This window comes from Heterodontus francisci, chromosome 32 (assembly GCF_036365525.1).
Source record: "Heterodontus francisci isolate sHetFra1 chromosome 32, sHetFra1.hap1, whole genome shotgun sequence".
NCBI lineage: Eukaryota > Metazoa > Chordata > Chondrichthyes > Heterodontiformes > Heterodontidae > Heterodontus > Heterodontus francisci.
Window position 1 is genome coordinate 9,958,855 of NC_090402.1, and position 20,301 is coordinate 9,979,155.

Here is a 20,301-nt window from a genome sequence, read left to right on the forward strand (position 1 = left end):
GCCCAAAAAGATCTCCCTCTCAAGGCAAAGTTTGCTTCCACTTTCAGGGATGAGTTTTGACCTGTTTGTACACTGTTGAACTCTTGCAGACCAGCAGCAGGAATTGATTTACATCTCTTCAAACTGGGCTGGATTCAAACTTCAATCTCAGTTGATAGGGCAGTGGCCTAACCCAGTGTTGTTTGGTGGAAAATCACTGACTAGGCCCAAGTGTGTCGATGGCAACACCTTTTAGCCACATGGACTAATTGTAGTAGAAACTGCCATACTTACACCCACACAATGAGTACATATGAACATACGAATTAGGAGCAGGAGTAGGCCACTCGACCCCTCAAGCCTGCTCCGCCATTCAATAAGTTCATGGCTGAACTGATTACTCCGCATTTCCACCTACCCCCGATAACCTTCCACCCCCTTGCTTATCAAGAATCTATCTGCCTCTGCCTTAAAAATATTCAAAAACTCAGAGCACTACAATCTCTCACCATTTAGATAATATGCTTTTTTTATTCTTCCTGCTAAAGTGGACAATTTCCCACTTTCCCACATTGTTCTCCATTTGTCAGGTCTTTGCCCACTCACTTAACCTATCTATATCCCTTTATAGCCTCCTTATGTCCTCTTTACAAGATACTTTCGTACCTATCTTTGTTTCATCAACAAATTTAGCAACCATATCTTCAGTCCCTTCATCCAAGTCATTTATATAAATTGTAAAAAGTTGAGGCCCAGCACAGATCCCTGTGGCACACCACTTGTTACATCTTGCCAATCGGAAAATGACCCATTTATATCTACTGTCTGTTTCCTGTCAGCTAACCAATTTTTTGTCCATGTCAATATGTTATCGCCTACACCACGAGCTTTTATTTTCTGTAATAACCTTTGATGTGGCACCTTATCAAATGCCTTCTGGAAATCTAAGTACAATACATCCACCGGTTCCCCTTTATCCATAGTACATGTAACTCCATCAAAGAACTCCAATAAATTGGTTAAACATGATTTCCCTTTCACAAAACCATGTTGACTCTGCCTGATTACCTTGAATTTTTCTAAATACCCTGCTATAACATCTTTAATAACTTCTAACATTTTCCCTGAGACAGATGTTAAGCTAACTGGCCTGTAGTTTCCTGCTTTCTGTCTCCCTCCCTTTTTGAATAAAGGAGTTACATTCGCTATTTTCCAATCTAAAGGATCCTTCCCCGAATTTAGGGAATTTTGGAAAATTAAAACTAACGCATCAACTATCTCACTAGCCAGTTCTTTTAACATCCTAGGATGATGTCCATCAGGACCCGGGGACTTGTCAGCCCGCAGCTCCAACAATTTGTTCAGTACCACTTCCCTGGTGATTGTAATTTTCTTGAGTTCCTCCCTCCCTTCCATTTCCTGACTTGCAGCTAATACTGGGATGTTACTTGTATCCTCAACAGTGAAGACCGATGCAAAATATCTGCTCAATTCATCTGCCATCTCCTTATTATCCATTATTAGTTCCCCAGACTTGCTTTCTATAGGACCAGCACTCACTTTGTTAACTTTTCTTAATATCTATAGAAACTCTATCTGTCTTTATATTTCTAGCTAGCTTTCTCTCCTACTCTAATTTTATTTTCCTTATCAATCTTTCAGTCCTTCTGTGCTGTTTTTTTTTTAATATTCTGTCCAATCTTCTGACCTGCCTCCCATCTTTGCGCAATTATAGGCTTTTTCTTTAAGCTTGATACTGTCTTTAACTGTTTTAGTTAACCACGGATGGCGGGTCCCACCCTTGGATTTTTCTTTCTCGTTGAAATTTATCTATTCTGTGTATTCTGAAAGATCCCCTTAAATGTCTGCCACTGCATCTCTATTGACCTATCCCTTAACCTGATCTGCCAGTTCACTTTAGCTAGCTCTGCTTTCATGCCCTCAAAAGTGCCCTTATTTAAGTTTAAGATACTTCACACGTGTATATTTCCTTAACAAACGTCCACCACCATTCAGTAACCAAGAACGTAAAGTGCTCATAATTTAAAAGCACTTGCACGCTCTTTGTTTTTTTCATTTTACCAACAAAAGCACAAAAAGCTTGGAATTTTCATACAAATATGAGTATTGCGATCACATGCCCAATGACTGTGTCTATTATGTAATTTTTTACTTATTAAATTTTAATTAACCATATCTGGATTCCCAATCAGCCACCTGTGGCTCGTGGCTAATGTATTAGACAACACTGAGCTTGAGCCACTGTGCTATCCAGTGCCCTGGTACTCTCTCTCATGGATTCACTTCTTGCACTCCTCTAATTCTGGCCTCTTGCACATCCCCAATTTTCTTCACCCCAGCATTAGTGGCCATGTTTTCAGTTGCCTGGGTCCTAAACTCTGTAATTCTCACCCTAAATCTCTCTGCTTCACTGCCTCTTTCTCCTTTTTAAGACATTCCTTAAAACTTACCTCTTTGACCAAGCTTTTGCTCACCTGTCTGAATATTTGTCTTGGTGTCAAATTTTGTTAATGCTCCTGTGAAGCTTTGGGACATTTTAATGTGCTAAAGGTAATATATAAAATGTAAGTTGTTGCATGATCTTGCATTTTTTTATTCATGAGAGTTAGTAAGCAAACTATTTTCTGCCTTACTACATCAAAAGTACTTAATTGTTCCTAAAGTACTTTGGAATGTCCTGATGTAATAAAAGGCACTATATAAATTCTTTGTGTTTATTTCTTTTTCTGTTTTTTTTTTTCCTTGCTACAACCTTCTGAATCAGGAGGCGAGAGTTGACTGTGGTTTGCAGAAGTGTTTTTTTTAAAATATCAAGGTTGTGATGGAATTGGGAATGAAACTGCTGAAATTCAATCCACAACATCGCTTGGTGGCTGGAGCTTGTAGCATGACAGTTGATGCAGCAGAATTGAATGAGAGATGTTGGCATAACAATTTACAACGGTGCAGGGGGAGTAGATGAGCGAGCATTTCATTAACGTTTGCTGTTGAGCACCTTGCAAAACCCTACTTATGATTGACACTGCTGATTTTAATTCTGGACAGGAGCAAAATTGGTAAGAGCTGTGAGATTCATCTCCTAAAGGGACATCTGTAGCATCTGCTTCAGTCAAATAAATTGTGAGTTATTCCCTGCAGTGTTTTACTTCTGTGCATTTTTGTAAATGAAACATTTTTTTTTTCTTTCAAGGAGAAAACAAAGACGCAGGGGGCGACTGGCTCTGAGCAAAAGAGCACGAGTGTGAACGTAGCGGAGTTTACAAATGTTGCATCATCTGCCATTAGTGCAGGAGCTTTCTTCCCAGAAACTATCGTGGTCTCTGTGGGCAACACTCCACTGCAGGCAGGGCTCTCCTCTCTCCCAGCCACTGTAAGTTCTTTATTTCCCTACTTTATTGCATTGAGGTCATGTTCAGCACTGATCAGGCTGCTGACATAAAGAAAATAAGACTTGCATTTATATAGCACATTTGTCGATGTCAAGATCTTCCAAAGTGCCTGACAGCCAATGATGTACTTTAGAAGTGTCTTTCCTGTTGTAATGTAGGAATTGTGGAAGCCAATTTGCACACAGCCAGGTCTCTCAAACAATAATGTGATAATGGCCAAATTCATCAGTTTTTAATGATGTTGATTGAGGGATAAATATTAGCCTGGACAAGGGGATAATTTGCCTGCTCTTCTTCGAAATAGCGTTGTGGGATCTTTTAAATCCATCCGAGAGGGCAGACAGGGTTTCTCTTTATCATCTCCGAAGTGCAGCACTCCCTCCGTGACAGCCTGAGTTATGTGCTCAGGTCTCTGCACCGAGACTTGAACCTGTGATCTCCGGAATCAGAGTGAGCATGCTTACCACCACTTTCACCAGCATTCGTCATGCTTTAAAGTGTCTAAAGTAATTTTAAAAAAAAGAAAATGGAAATAAAATGTGGACATTCCGTGAATTTAAATAAACTGTTTTCACACTTTTTTTTTCTCATCCTGGAACTGGAAATTTGCAAACACCTTTGAATTGGCAAACCTGCCTCACCAAACAGCAGTCAGTCTCTGACATCAGGCTGTATTTACTTACTCACAGCAGTTAAACCTTGCAGCTTTAGAGGTAGAACATTTTAGATGACAGTCCCCTTTAGCATCAGAGTAATGCATTATGCGATACCTTCATTAAAAATACAGTCAGCACTGAAGGGGGCCTTTCGTCCACTGTACTTGGATCAGCTCTTTGAAAGAACTATCTAATTACTCCCAATCCCTGTAGCCCAGAAAATCTTTCCTTTTACAGTTATGTATCCAATTCCCTTTCGAAATTTACTATTGAATCTGCATCCACCACCCTTTCAGGCAGCGCATTCCAGATCACAACAACTCACTGTCTAAGTTTTTCTTCACCTCTCCTCATTTTCCTCTGTCAAGTAGAAACAGTTTCTCCTCATTTACTCATCAAAATTCCTGGTAATTTTAATCATCTCCATTAAATGTCCCCTTAACCTCATCTGCTGTAAGGAGAAACAGTCCCAGTTTCTCTAATCTCTCCACATAACTAAAGTCCCTCATTCCTGATACCATTCTGGTAAGTTTCCTCTGTACCCTCTACAAGGCCTTAACATCCTTCCGAAAGTGTGGTGCCAGAATTGGACGCAATACTCCAGCTAAGGCGTAAACAGTGATTTGCCCAGAGCGTGGTAAGAATGTGGAACTCGCTACCACAAGGAGTAGTTGATTTGAATGGCATAGAGGTATTTAAGGGGAATCTGGATAAGTACATGAGGGAGCAGGGAATGGAAGGAAGCTCATCTGACATATAAACCAGTTGAGCCGAATGGATTGTTTCTGTGCTGTAAATTCTATGTAGTTTATAAAAGTTTAGCATAACTTCCTTTCACTAACTGTAAGCATCGCCATAGAATAGGATTGAGGTCTTTAAAGTTATGAAAGGTTTTGACAGAGTAGACACACAAGACTATTTCTACCTGTGCAAAAACTAGTGGCCATCGATTATAAGGTAGTCAACAAATCAAATATGGAATAAACACAGAAAACTCTGGAAATACTCAGCAGGTCAGGCAAAACCAGTGGAGAAAGGAACAATTTTTCAGGTTGATTAGCTTTTGTCAGAAATCAAATAGGGAATTCAGAAGAAACTTCTTTTCCACACTCTCACCACTGGGTACTCTCTCCTACAGGGAGTGGTTGAGGTGAATAGTATGGAGGTATTTAAGAGGAAGCTGGATAAATACATGAGGTAGAAAGGAATAGAAGGATAGGTTGATGGAGTTAGATAGGGAGGATGAGAGGAGGCCTGAGTGGAAAATAAATGCTGGCATGGACTGGTTAGGCCGAATGGCCTGTTTGTGTGCTGTATGTTCTGTCATTCTATGGTTACTGCGTGCAATAAAAAATACTTAATCTATCTAAAGGCTTTGTGTGTATTTCTGCAAATGCTAATGTTCTCTGTTCTCTAATTTGTCTTTTTTTTTCTGCCACCCCCCCCCAACCTTCCTTAAACCAGCTTCACCTGCAGGTCCAGCAACAACAAATGAAAGCACTGAAGAAACAAGTTCAGGTCCTTCAGCAGCAGCAGCAACAACAACACAGCTACAAGCAGCTGCAGGTAGCTCCAAATTACCCCCTTCGGATGGCAGCGTTAGAAAATGGGATTGGTTGGGGGGTGGAATATGCTGCAGTGGTGGAGGACCAGTCAGCCTGTGGCACTCGTATTCCACCTGATGGCCAGTAGCAGATTTGTTGGGATTGGTCTGCTGAACTGACCCAGCCATCTGAGTATTGATGAGGAAAAGAACCAAGAGGGTTAAACACACACACACACACTGCTTGATTGTGAAAAACGAAAAATCTGTAGAAAAGATGTGCAGTCATAAATGTTAACAGAATCACAGAATAATACAGTGCAGAAGAGGCCCTTCAGCCCATCGAGTCTGCACTTCTGCATTAAAGACACCTGACCTAAAAACAAGAAATGCTGGAACCACTCAGCAGGTCTGGCAGCATCTGTAGAAAGAGAAGCAGAGTTAACGGTTCGGGTCAGTGACCCTTCATCGGAACTGACAAATATTAGAAAGGTCACAGGTTATAAGCAAGTGAGGTGGGGGTGGGACAAGAGATAACAAAGGAGGTCTAGATTGGACCAGGCCACATAGCTGACCAAAAGGTCACGGAGCAAAGGCAAACAATATGTTAATGGTGTGTTGAAAGACAAAGCATTAGTACAGATTAGGTGTAAATACACTGAATATTGAAAAGCAGCAAGTGCAAACCTGTTTTTTTTCATCTTCAGCTACTTCATCAATGACCTTTTTTCCCTCCATCAGAAGGTCAGAAGTGGGGATGTTTGCTGATGATTGTGCAATGTTCAGCACCATTCGTGACTTCTCAGATACTGAAGCAGCCCATGTCTAGATGCAGCAAGACCTGGATAACATGCAGGTTTGGGCTGATAAGTGACAAGTAACATTCGTGCTACACAAGTGACAGGCAATAACCATCTAAAACGAGAGAATCTAATCATCATCTCCCTTTGATGTTCAATGGCATTATGATTGCTGAATCCCCCACTATCAAAATTCTGGGGGTTACCATTGACCAGAAACTGACTGGACCAGCCAAATAAATGCTGTGGCTGCAAGAGCAGGTCAGAGGCTAGGAATTCTGTGGCAAGAAACTCACCACCTGTCTCCCCAGTGCATGTCCACCGTCTACAAGGCACAAGTCAGGAGTGTGATGGAATACTCTCCACTTGCTAGATGGCTGCAGTTCCAACAACACTCAAGCAGCTCGACACCATCCAGCCCGCTTGATGGGCACCCCATCAACAAACATTCACTCCCTTCACCCCCGATGCACAGTTGCAACAGTGTGCACCATATACAAGATGCACACCAGCAACTCACCAAGGCTCCTTTGACAGCACCTTCCAAACCCGTGACCTAGAAAGACAAGGGCAGCAGATGCATGGGAACACCACCACCTACAAGTACCACTCCAAGCCACACACCATCCTGACTTGGGACTATATCGCTGTTCCTTCACTGTCACTGGGTCAAAATCCTGGAACTCCCTTTCCAACAGTACTCTTGGTGTACCTACACCCCATGGATTGCAGATGTTCAAGAAGGCAGCTCTCTACCACCACCTCAAGGGCAATTAGGGATGGACAATAAATGCTGGCCTAGTCAGCAGCGCCTACATCCTACAAATGAATTTTTAAAAAAATGTTAGTGGAATAGAATATCAGGCTGCACATATAACAGATATCCAATGCACTGTTGGCCATTTAGTGCCTAAAACTAATTTCTATCCCATGTTATATGCAGGATAGTATAAAATATTGTCCTTTTTTTTTCTTCTCTTTTCATTGTATGTCTGCTTTTGATGTGTGGGTGGTCCTTAGATCATTTATGTTCGTGAGACGAAAGACCTCTGTGGCCAGATTATTGAGCCAGGGCATCAGGTTCTGCTGGTCCAGGACATGCACTTTCTTATTAACAGGTTTCAATTCCACAAACTACAGTCCAGGAATCATTGGCAATGTCACGAGCACTAATGCTGTGCCTTTAGTGCAGGTGTTAACCCATTTATTTTAAATAGCTTAATGCTTCCATTGAACTAGCGACACAAAGAAAGTGGTCGTCGCTCATATCGGCAGCTGTGACCTCTGGCTTTACAAGCAAAAAGTCCAAACTGAGCAAGGCAGTGTATGGCAGTATCTGATCTCTGCCACAGGAGGGCCCTACATTTACATCTGGGTGTCAAGAGGCAGGGAGCAGCTACTCAACAACTACTTGCATTTATATCGTGCCCTTAACGTAATAAAATGCCCTAAAGGATTTGCAGGAGAGTTATCAGGCAAAATTTGATACTGTGCCACAGGCGACCAAAAATTTGGCCAGAGAAGTAGGTTTTTAGGAGCATCTTAAAGGCGAAAAGAGAGCTAGAGAGTCAGAGGTTTACGGAGGGAATTGCAGAGCTTGGGACCATGGCAGCTGAAGGCATAGCCACAAGTGGTGGAGTGATTAAAACCAGGGATGTGCAAGAGGCCAGTAATAGTGGAACGCAGAGGTTTTGCAGGGTCGTAGGGCTGGAGGAGGTTCCAGAGATGGAGAGAGGTGGCTGCAGTACAGCACTGTTTTGGCTCTAGTTATAGACACGACACACTTGGGGCAAGTGGCTTCAGACTACATTGGCTACAGTGTCAGGAGATCTACTGCTATACTTACTGGGCTTTCTGGAGTCAGGACTAACTGAGTTTGTTTCTAATGGCATAGGAACAGGAGGAGGTCGTTCAGCCCCTTGAACCTGTTACGGCATTCAGTTCAATTATGGCCAATCTTTACCTCAAGCCCAGTTACCCAGCTTTGCTCCATATTCCTTGATGCCCTTACCTAACAAAAATCTATTGATCCCAGTCTTGAAAATTTCAGTTGACCTGCAGCATCCACAGCCTTTGGGGTGGGAGAGTTCCAGATTTCTACTAACCATTCATATGGAGAAGTGCTTTCTGATTTCACTCTTTAATGGCCTTGCTCTTATTTTAAGATTGTGCCTTCTTGATTTTTCCACCAGAGGAAAACGTGTCTCTATAGCTAACCTATCGAATCCCTCAATCATTTTAAAAATATCACCTTTCAACCTTCGAGACTCAAGGGAATAATAGCCAACCTGTGCTTTATAATTTAACCCTTGAAGCCCAGGAATCATCCTGATGAATGTGTACTATACCTCTTAATGGTACCTGCTCGCTGCAATTGTTTGCCTAGATGTCTTCATATAGGTTTCCCCATTATAAAAAGTGAGTTTATTTTTTGTGCTACGGAATACTGCAGATTTCTCCTCTCTTGTGTTGGTGGGACCTTGCTGTGTGCAAATTGGCTGCCATGTTTCCTATTTTGCAGCAGTGGCTGCCCTTCAAAAAGTACTTTGACTGTAAAGAGATTTGGGGCATCCCAAGGTCGTGAAAGGCACTATATAAATGCACATTCTTTCCTGTTCCTCAGCAAGAAACCTCAGCAGCCCAACCCCATCCTCATCATCTGCAGGTCCTCGGAATGTCGCAGGTCATCATCCCTCAGCCGTTCTCTGTGCATCAGCCAAGCAGTGTCATAACCCAACAGCAACCATTGGGATTGCAGGCCAACGCAACGAAGCAGCCGTGCCATTTATTGAAAGAGGGGCCGGTAATTGCACAGGTACTGCAGAATCCCAGCCACTCCCAGGTGGTGTCCGCTGTACAATCCATAGGTATCCTCCAGGATGTATTTCAACGGAACAATATTCAGTTAAACTCTGGATTTTATTTGCATTATATATGTGTATGTTCATTCTCATTTCACGCTCCCACACTGCTCCTCATTTCTCTAACGGGTTGGTAAGCATTTGTTTACAAGTCTCTCAGTCACCTTCTGTAACCCAGCATTGCTAGCTGTGGCTCAGTGGGTTGCACTTTCTTCTCTCAAAAGGTTGTAGGTTCAAGTCCCATTCCACTGGCTCTAAGCTGGCACTTCAGTGCCATACTAAGGAAATGCTGCACTACTGGAGGTGCTGTCTGTTGGATGAGATGTTACCAAGGCCATGTGTGCCCTCACTGGTGGACTGAAAGATTTCGTGCCACTATTTTGAAGAACAGCAGGGGAGTTCTCCCTGGTGTCCTAGCTAGTAGCCAGTATTTATTCTTCAGTCACATAATGTATTATTACGTTGTTGTTTGTCGGACCTTGCTGTATGCGTCCATGTGACTACTCTTCTTTGGCAGTAATGCACTTTGGGATGCCTGAGGTCATAAAGGGTGCTACAGAAATGTTTCTTTAGATACTGAAGGAGAGAGTTAGCTGATGGTTTGCTTGTGATTTCTGTTCCCTCACTTCCACTTGGCATCTTCCCCTGACCAAGACATGGTTCGGAACTTGTCATGTTAGGAATTGTAAATGTAGACTTGTTTCCTACCACTGGAATGTGCTGCCTGAAAGGGTGATGGGAGCAGATTCAGCAGCAACTTTAAAAAGGGAATTGAACAAATGCTTGAAAGGAAACATTTGCAGGGCTATGAGGGGGGAAAAAGCAAGCGAGAGGGACGAATTGGATAGCTCTTTCAAAGAGCCGGCAGAGGCACAGTGGGCTGAATGGCCTCCTTCTGCATTGTTAGATTCTATGATTCATCTCATGGCAAGATGCATTGATAATATAATCAGCCATGCCCTGGCATTGACTTTGTTGAAGTTGTACATGAGTGTGTGCAAAATAACATTGAAAATCGTATGCGCATCCACTTACTGTCTGCAAGTCACTTCCTGTTGCAAATTTTGGTGTGCCTTGATGTCAACGTGTATCATTGAGGCTGCCAATGTAGTTAGTTATAATGGGAATTTCCTGTATCAACAGATCCACATGATGATGCAGGTATTGTAATGCCTGTTACCACCTGCTCACCACTGTGTTCTCTGATACATGGTGAGACAGGCCTCAGGGAATATACCAGTATTTTACAAATTGTTGCAATGGGGGTTCTTGCGGCACCAATTTCTATCTTGGGAAAATTCCCCACCCCCAGCTGGCTGGGTTTCTTTTCAGCCTCCATGTTGCTCGCCTGCCCTCCATGCTGCACAACGCTACGGGCCAAGTGCTGGACAATGGGATTAGAATAGATAGGTGCTTGATAGCCGGCACAGAAACGATGGGCTGAAGGGCCTGTTTTTGTGCTGTATGACTCTATGACATTCCCTTCCTGAGGCAGTGGGCATCACCGCATATCCATTTATATCTCCTCTAATGTAACTGTGTGGTTTAAAACATTTTTTAATGAAATGTTTGAAAGTGTACCAGGAGGCGCGGGTTTTCATTCTGAAACCTTAGAAGGTGGTGGGTTCAAGACCTCCAGGGCCTGGAGCACAAATTGTAGGCTGATCATCTTCAGTGCAGCACTGAGGGAGCGCTGCACTACCAGAGGTGCCATCTTTTGGATGAGTCATTAAACTGATGCTCCATCTGTCCCCTCACCAGTGTCCTGATTGCAACAGTACCGATACAACAACATCCCAAGACACTTTACAGGAGCATTATGGAACAAAATATACATTAAAAAAAAAAAATTCATTGGTTGTAAAGTGCTTTGGGATGACCTGAGTTTGTGAAAGGCTGTATAGAAATGAGAGTCTCTTTCTTTCATTCCATTGAAAGCTGCTTTTCAAGTCTTTGGATTATCTTGGCACTGAACAGAGGCACCATTTGACACCATGACTGCTCACGGGGATCTTGTTTTAGAATTACAGCAGCAAGACAAACATCGTAGTCTGCCCTCCCATACACACGGGTAACAGCTGATGGTCACTATCTGTTGCTGTGTAGAGGAACTATTTGTTTGTCTAGTGTCTCGATGCCTCCGGGAGCTACATGAATGGCTCGTGTCTCCTGTCTGATATTTGAGGATTGACACAGTCTGTACTGTACTTTAATCCATAAAGTTGTGATGTGTTCCCTTTTTCCCAGATGTGGTCACTCCCTGCTGTTTTGTTTGCATTCATTATTTACCTTTTTAGAAGTTTTTATTTAGGACCGCTGAACTAGCTTTTAAGTCCAGGTATATAACAGTAAGTGAACTGTTAAATATTGTAGGCTCCTTCATGTGCTTCATTGGGGAAATGAATCAATGCTGTGGTACGGAGCTATATAGCTTTACATAAATGTCTGGCATTTATATAAGAAAGAAAGACTTGTATTTTATATACCACCTTTCACAACTCCCTGCACACCTCAAAGTACTTTTAGAACAATACTGATCAGGAAACTGCTCTTCATAGAAATAGTGGCGGTGAAATCTTTTACATCTATCTGAGAGGGCAGACAGGGCCTTGGTTTAAGGCCTCATCCAAGGCGGCACCTCCAACAGTGCAGCATTCCCTCGGTACTGTCCTGGAGTCTCATCCTGGATTATGTCCTCAAGTCTCTGGAGTGGGACTTGAACCCACAACCTTCTAACTCGGATGAGAGTGCTACCCACTGAGCCATGACTAACACAATTGTAGTTTCAGTCTGTACCTGCTGTGCTATTCCTGCTCATTTATAGAGTCAGGCAGCAGGTGCTGTTTTCACACAGAGACTAAAGTCTCAGATTTCCAGTCATTTTCTTTCTTGCTCCTGAAATAATAAGGGAGAAAATAAATCTTTTTTTTTTATTTAGTTTGTTGTTCAAACCTTGGATCTGCCTTCTGGTATAAAGCTACAGAATGCTGGGAACTTGAGACCTCAGTCCCAGGCAGCCTTGCTGTACAACAACCCCTTAAACCCAATCAGCGGCTGTGACAATGAACAGTGCACTACCCGTCCCAGCCTCAGCCATGTGACTTTTCAAGATACAGCTTCTCAAGTTATCAGTTCCACCAGCCAGGGACCTCTGGTGAGTTTTTGTCCTGTTTTGGGAGTGAATTTAAGTGTTACCTCGTGTTTCATCAGTAGACAAGTGTTTAACGTGCTCTTCTCACATTTCCCCCCCATCTCTTACTTTTAATGGTTCCATTTATTTCAAATGGGTTAAGGTATCTGATTAAAATGTTAAGCATTTGGCCACTAACATCAATAGTAATTTCTGGATCTATGGCTTTATACATATGTGGGGTTAACCTGGTAATATACTATGAAGGGGTACCTTGTAGTATTTGTTGAGAGTTTGCTGTTGTGTTGATCTTAAACAGTAATATCACAATCCGGTTTAATTCCAGTCTCCCCAGGCCAGCCTCCCATTCTCTACCCTCCATAAACATGAGCTGATCCAAGCCTCTGCTGCCTAACTCGCATCAAATCCTGTTCACCCATCGCCCCTGTGCTCGCTGACATTTAAAAATTCTTATCCTCATATTACAATCCCTCGATGGCCTCGCCCTTCCTTATCTGTAACCTCTTCCAGCCCTACATCACTCCAATAATTCCTTGCTCCTCCCATTCTGGCCTCGTATGCATACCCCTCTTCCTTACTCCACAATTGGTGGACATGCCTTCAACTGCTAAGGTCCTAAGTTCTGGAATTCCCTCCCAAAAGCCCCTCCGCCTTGCTCTCCTCCTTTTTAAGATGCACCTTAAAATCTAACCTCTTTGACCAAGTTTTTGATTACTTGTCTGAATATCTCCTTATTTGGGTCGGTGTCAAATTTTGCTTCTGTGTAGGACCTAGACCCTATTGCTTAAACCCAGCTTATTGGTACATTTGCCTTGAGCAATGCCAGGGAGATCTTCCAATATGTTAGTTGAGAATTTTGGCTCTTTAATCCACTGACCCATTTAAATCCCATTTTCATCAGCATGGGTTGGAGGCACTGATTAGCAACAGACGAAGCACTGGAATATCAACATCAGCCAGTCAACTTATACCTGTCTGTCTGGAGGTATATTGTACAAGGAATGCTTCACAGTCAGCTGCTTGTGGTAGATTGGAAAGCTGCCATGGAACCAAATAGCGAACATTCCAAATCTGAAAAATGAGTCTTCTCTTGGGAGGGAATAACAAGCAGGGAAATGGCCAAGCAGTTTATATTGGAGCGTCTTGTAGAAAGACTTGAATTTATACAACTCCTTTCAGGACTTCCCAAAGTGTTTTACAGCCAATGAAGTGCTTTTTTGAAGTGTAGTCACTGTAACACGGCAACCAATTTGCACACTGCAAAATCCCACAAGCAGCAATGTAATAATGGCCAAATGATGGTGGTTGAGGGATGAATATTGGCCAGAAGACCTGGGAGAACTCCCCTGATCATCTTCGTAATGATAGATTATTAAATAGGAACAAAGGAATTGCTAAATGAAAGACCAAGTTTGCTTTCAACCATCCCAGTGGTCACATGATCCAAAAAGTAATGGAGCAGTTGACTAATTACAGCAATCAATCTCTATCAGTTAGTTTACAACAGACCCAGACATGAGGTGAGGGAAAACCCCCAGTGGTGAAGAGCTTTGGGAACCATAGGTCCACAGACACTTGTTCCTCCCAAGCCACACTACACTGAGTACATGCCTTGTCTCAAATTACTGAATTTGGTGGTGAATATATGCTAGTATTGAGACTGCTCCATTGTATTAGCAGAGTTTCATGTATTGTTCCCTTAATTGCATCCTTTTAAAGAATATTATCGGATCTTTTAATTCAGAGCCCAATCCAGCAAGAGCAGGAGAGGAAGCAGCCCCAGCAAATCAGTTCTCTGCAGCAGGTAGAGTCCGAGGCTGTTGAAGGCTTGGTAACTGTCAGTAACCTGTCGCAGGCACAGCAAGAAGCCATGGCACATCTTCAGCATCCTCCAGTTCAGATGGACTCTTTGGCTCAGTGCCACAGTAGAGACGAGCAGTTCCTAAAACAGCCAGCTCCTTCAAACCTTCAGCAAGCCCTGCAGCTGATCGCAATAACTGATGGGAATTGTCAGACTCCTACCTACAGTGCCAGTGCACAGACAACTTGCATCACCACAGGTTAGTACAGTGCTGCATGAATATATTAACTCTCTCAATGAGTCTAACAAAACCTGGCCTTATGAGAGATGAAGTTGTGTCATTGTGTGTGTGTGCCCATATGTGAGCGTGTGCCTCCATGTGTGCGTAGGTGTACCTGTGTGTCCATTACACTGGAAGTTGTTTATTACACATAACTGGGGCATGAAGGAGGGGAGAGGGGGGTGTGGAGTAGGGTGGGACAGAGGGTGAGATGGGATGTGGGGAGTTCGGGGGACATTGGCAGTTGGAGTAAGGAATGGGGAGGGGACGAGGAGGGGTTGGGATGGTGTGGGTAAAAGGGGGCAAGGTGGCTGGAGGGAGCATGTGGATCATGGGGAAAGAACAGAGGATTGTCAATATGAGTGTGCATGAATTAACAGATAAATGACCTTGTAACATCAGTTCATCCTGGACTGGCATCTGTAATATCCAAAATATTGATTAGAGAGCTTTCTTTTCACAAGTTTAGGCCAGCTGTTGCCAGTTATCAAGCACTGAGATAGATTCTGGTCACATATGACTGGCTATAAGCAACAGCCGTGTCCATCAGAAGCTGTACATGTAGGGGCTACAAACTCTACCCACAGTCTTCACTCTCCCTATAATGACAGCTGTTTCTACCTTGCTTTCCAGCAGCTCTTGCTGAATCGAGTTTGAGAGTTGTCCTGACGTTTTGTATTGGATGACGAGGAACCTATCATTTCCAGTTTCATTGTTATAAATGCTTTTTACTGTTAGGGGCTCTAAGCCATGTGCAGTGTGCAAGATTGCCCGTATTGATGTCACCCCAGGCAACAGGAGCTGCAAACCAATCAGAGGAGCAGCAGGTAAGATGCTCGTTGGTTAGGGGAACTCTGCAAGGATTTTGCAGCTTGAAGTAATTTCTCAATCATTGAGCTTCAAAGTATTTGTTACTCACTACAAGTTGAATATGGAACTCTGTCAGCTAACTCAGCCCTAAGTTCTGGAATTTCCTCCCGAAACCTTTCTACCTCTTTCTTCTTTGAAGCTGCTATATAGATGCAAGTTGTTTAAAATGTAAGCCTGGGAATATCTGTTGCCGTACCCACTGTGTCCCATTATCGTATAAATGCTTAATGCTGTCCAACCTTGGCACAGTGGGTAGCACTCCCACCTGAGTCAGACAATTGTGGATGGTGCCATCTTTCAGATGAGATGTTAAACCAAGGAACAAAAACAAGAAATGCTGGAATCACTCAGCAGGTCTGGCAGCATCTGTGGAAAGAGAAGCAGAGTTAACGTTTCGGGTCAGTGACCCTTCTTCAGAACTGTTAAACCAAGGCCCTGTTTTGCCCTCTCAGTTGGACATAGAAGATCCTACATCATTATTTTGAAGACATTACATGGGAGTTCGCCCAATATTTATCCCTCGGTCAACACTAGTTTGATCTGTTTTTGCAAGATAGCAATCAGGAGTAGCTTGCCTAGTCCAGGGGGCTATTGTAACACAACCCCCATAGCTGAAATCAACCAACTCTGCATAATCTGGGAATTGAATCTAGCACCTTCCTGTATCTTATTGAGTCAGGATTTGACCCACTGAGCCACCAGGAGATTTCAACATGTGTGCAGTGGGAATTAGGGAGTTAGTGAATTTTGCCAATGTGCAGTTGAGGTCTCGTTCTCGGCTCCAAGATTGCCCCGTTCTTGTTTCACTAGACTGGCCAAAGGTCAGACAGCCCTGTTAATAAGGCAGATACAGAAGGCCACTCCATAATCACAAGACTTGCCTATATATTAGTAGCATATCACATCAAGGTGCCCCAAAGCCTCTCCCACAACTATGAAGTGAAGCAACTCTTGTTGCGTGGCTAAGTATCGAATCATAGAATCTTAGAGCACAGAAGGAGGCCATTCAACCCACTATGCCTGTGCCGGCTCTCTGAAAAAGCTGTCCAAGTAGTCCCACTCCCCTGTTCGTTCTTCATAACCAAATGCAAAATACTCCTTTCTAAATGTGTATCCAATTCCTTTTTTGAAAGTTACTATTGGATCTGCTTCCACTGCCCTTTCAGACAGCACATTTCAGGTCATAATTTGCTGAGTGAGGGGGAAAAAATGTTTCCCATCTCTGTCCCTGGGTTTTTGGCTGATTTTATATTAAATCTGTGTCCTTTCTCTCTATCTACCCTTATCGAAACCTTTCATAATTTTGAATACTTCTGCCAAATCTCCCCTTTTACCCTTCTTTGCTATGAGGTGAATAATCCCTATGGCGGGCTTTTTGCACTGATAACACATCACAAATGGAAGTGAGATGAATTGCCAGCAAATGCTTTTGTGTTGGTGACGTTGGTTGAGGGAGGAATGTTGGCAAATTGCCAGGACAACGCCTAGACATTGCCACAGGATCAATAACGTTCACCTATAACCGGAAGACCGGCTCAAGATCTCACCTGAGCCAAAATTCTACAAGGAAAATGGCCTACCTGTCAACTCAGTAATGGTATTCTGAAATATTTATTTGTATGAACTGATGTGAAAGCAGAAAAGATAGTACAGAATCGATATTCTGTCAGGACTGTGGCTCTCACTTTCACTCCTTTTATTTAATCTGGTTCATTTTAAAACTCAAGATTCAATGGTCAGATTTCTTCCTGAGATGTCAGGGCCCAGACTACCAACAACTGATTCAATGCTCCTCTATCCGCTGAAGGGGAAAAACAGGTTGATTTTTGTAAAAGAGGAAGTTGTGTCTGATACTTGCAGCCAAAAATGCAGATGAAAGTGGTAGAATGTTTTAAGGTCAGAGAGTGCAGGGTCCATGAGTTTCTAAAGGGGAACGCGCATGTTTTTGAAGACATTTCTCCCCTGTTCTACGCCAGGCTCTGTCAGCAGATGGCTGGTCGATCTCTCTCATGCCCTGAGTGTGCTGTTCAGTGTAGGGTTGAGCCACAAAGACAACGAAGGTGATGTGTGATCGTATGAAACATTATCAGGGAAAGATGTGATTCTTCATACGAGCAGGCTGATCAAGTAAAGATTGGGCAAGGTGCTGGTAGGAAGCTGGTGTCTTTTGGAATAAAATTTCAGTGGAGTCAGTCAAGGGGAGAATGGAGAGTGATGCTGAGAGGTGCACGGGGGCAGTGACTTGTATCTCTGTCTAGGCAGGTGGTTTAATCTGTGCTTTAGCTTTGTACACAGTGGTCCTTTTGAATACCTGGGTACAAAGAAACAGTGTGAGCTGGAATGCAAGTATTCACAAACTCATAGCACTGTAGTGTAGCCAAGGTACAGTTTCTATAAAAGATTTTAGGTTTCAGCACCTCACGTTTAGTGGTTTAATATTAACGCACAGAAGGAGCCATTCAGTCCATGATGCCTGTGTCAGCTCTTTGAAGTTGCTATCCAGTTAGGCCTACTCCCCTGCACTTTCCCCATAGCCCTGCAGATTTTCCCCTCCAAGTATTTACCTGCTTCCACCCCCCGCACCCACTACCCACCCGCCCCCCCCTGCCCCCCCCCCACCCCACCGACCTCCTCATGCAGTACATTCCACATTGTAACAACCAACTCGCTGCTTAAGAAGATTTCTACTCCTCTTCCCTCTAGTTTTTTTGCCAATTATCTTAACTCTTTGTCCTCTGGTTACTGATCCTCCCGCCAGTGGTAAGTTTCTCCTTATTTACTCTATCAAAGCCTTTTATAATCTTGCACACCTCTATTAAATCTCTACTTGACTTCTGTGCTCTATGGAGAACAATCCCAGCTTCTCTCGTGTCTCCACATAACTGCAGTCCCTCATCCCTGGTACCATTCTAGCAAATCTCTTCTGCACTCTCACCAATGCTTGACATCCTTCCTAAAGTGTTGTGCCCAGAATTGGACACAATACTCCTGCTGGAACCTAACCAGTGTTTTTATACAGATTCAGCATAACTTCCTTGCTCTTCTACTCTGTGTACTTCTATTTATAAAGCCCAGGATCCTGTGTGCTTTTTTAAACAGACTTCTCAGCATGTCCTGCCACCTTCAAAGATTTGTGCACATAAACCCAAAGTCTTACTTTTCTGTTCCTGCACCTTCATTTAAAACTCTGAGCTCTGAAGGACAGGAAGGAGAATTAATAAGAAACTGTTTTAAAATTTAAAGATTCAGTTCACAACATCTTAACACTGGATTTAGCAGCAGAACGTACCAGTTGATATTTGTTTTAGTTCACAATTTCTCTGCTGGCAATGAAGGGGAAAAACCTCCTCAGTCCTTGCCACAATTTAATAGTTTTCCAATCACTGTGCCCACAATCTGAACAACAAACTCTCTACAGAAGGAAGGCAGTTACTGTCTGTAAACCTGAGCCCGAATAGTTGCTTGTTTGTTCATTATTTTGTGTGTGTGGCTTGTCTCCTAGATAGCTCCGTCTCTGGGATTCTTTGATGCTGTACAGTCGAATGCTTGAGAGGGGAGCAGTAACTCAGCAGGTCACGTGGACATATCCCAGCAGAGCCCAACACACATCTCATCCATATAGCAAGCACAACCAGAGTGTTCTACTGCGACATAATCATGTTTAGGAGGTGATTTGATATTTTTATTACAGACGCTTTTTTAAAAAAAAAATTCTATTTTTTTTGTGGTTGAGTGGGGAGGGTCATATTTTTTCCAGTAATCTCATCTCATTGTTGATCAACGATTGCTATGCAAATGATATTTTAGTGGTGAAATCTGGTACCACCTTGTGTCCTTACTGAATGCTGCCAGCTGTTCCAATGGGGTCACACTGTGCTCTGACGGTGTGTACAGTGTGCAGTGATTTGCTGTGTTTGGTGAATCAGTGTTTTATTAAGCTAATAAGGATCCTTTTTTTTTTAATGTGTGTGTGTTCCCCTCTCATTCTTGACCCAACTCCTCTGCCTCCGGGTTTATTGCAGGTGATCAGCACTGCCAATACTATTGTTTTCCTCCTGACAGCTGATGTAAGAGCAGTTCTAATCCTGCTACTGACCCCAACACTCCCCCAGTTGCCCTTGGCATCTCTGCATTGGGAACTCAAGAGACGAGGCCTGGTCTGGGGGCTGCCCCACACTCCCCTCAAGAACAGCAAACATTTCAGAAAGACATAGCTTTAGCAGTCGGTTGAATCTGACATAAGACTGACTCCCCACCATTTCATGGCTTTGTTCTCCTACAGCAGGATGCTCTTTACTTGGAGCCTAATTTTGAATAAAGAATGGGATTCGATAAATGCTCTTTATAATAGCGGGCTACTTTTTGATGTTTGTAGCACAGCGTTTACAGGAATGCAAAGTGATCAGTGAAAATAATGCAGATAATCTGTGATTCTGTATTTGTATTTTCTTGAGATTCAAGATAAAATTACCAAAAGGTTGTTGATACAATAAATGTATCAGTGTTGCAGAAATTGCTTAGCATTCTGGAAATATTTGGGAATCTAAATATCCTATTGCATATAAAACACTCTGAAATGCCCCTTTTGTACTATTTGCACTTCAGCATGTATTTTGTATCTGAACGGTGGTCACACAGAGCTGATTTCAGTGGGCAGTGGAAGTGGCCTATTTATATAGTTAAAATGTGTGACATTGGGCCAGGGACAAGCTTTCTTCGCTTGTTCTCAGGGTGATGACGAGGCCACACGATGCCGCCTTGCTTTTTTTTTGTGTGGCTTGCTAGAGCACTTCCTCGAGCATTGAGTCAACTGCAGGGTGTGGGACTGGATTCGCGTATAGGCCAGAGTTGAAGGATGTTAGAATCATACAGCACAAAGGTGGCCATTTTGCCTCACGTGCCTGCTATCCAATTGGTCCCACTCCACCCCGTTGCTTTTTCACATTCCAG

General features: G+C 43.1%; 1 protein-coding gene across 2 annotated transcripts in view; it reads left to right on the forward strand.

Moving 5' to 3' along the window:
• Positions 1-19,976, forward strand: part of LOC137347619 (uncharacterized) — a 37,483-nt gene extending 17,507 nt beyond the window's left edge. Inside the window, exons 11-17 of one of the 2 annotated variants that reach the window (XM_068012186.1) lie at positions 3,191-3,370; positions 5,510-5,611; positions 9,012-9,203; positions 12,188-12,403; positions 14,145-14,460; positions 15,220-15,308; positions 18,854-19,976. In XM_068012186.1, the coding sequence (XP_067868287.1) occupies positions 3,191-3,370; positions 5,510-5,611; positions 9,012-9,203; positions 12,188-12,403; positions 14,145-14,460; positions 15,220-15,308; positions 18,854-18,901 (1,143 nt within the window). In that variant the 3' untranslated portion in view covers positions 18,902-19,976. The remainder of the gene's footprint in view (positions 1-3,190; positions 3,371-5,509; positions 5,612-9,011; positions 9,204-12,187; positions 12,404-14,144; positions 14,461-15,219; positions 15,309-18,853) is intronic. The other variant, XM_068012187.1, reaches the window with a different exon arrangement.
• The last annotated feature ends 325 nt before the right edge of the window (positions 19,977-20,301 follow it).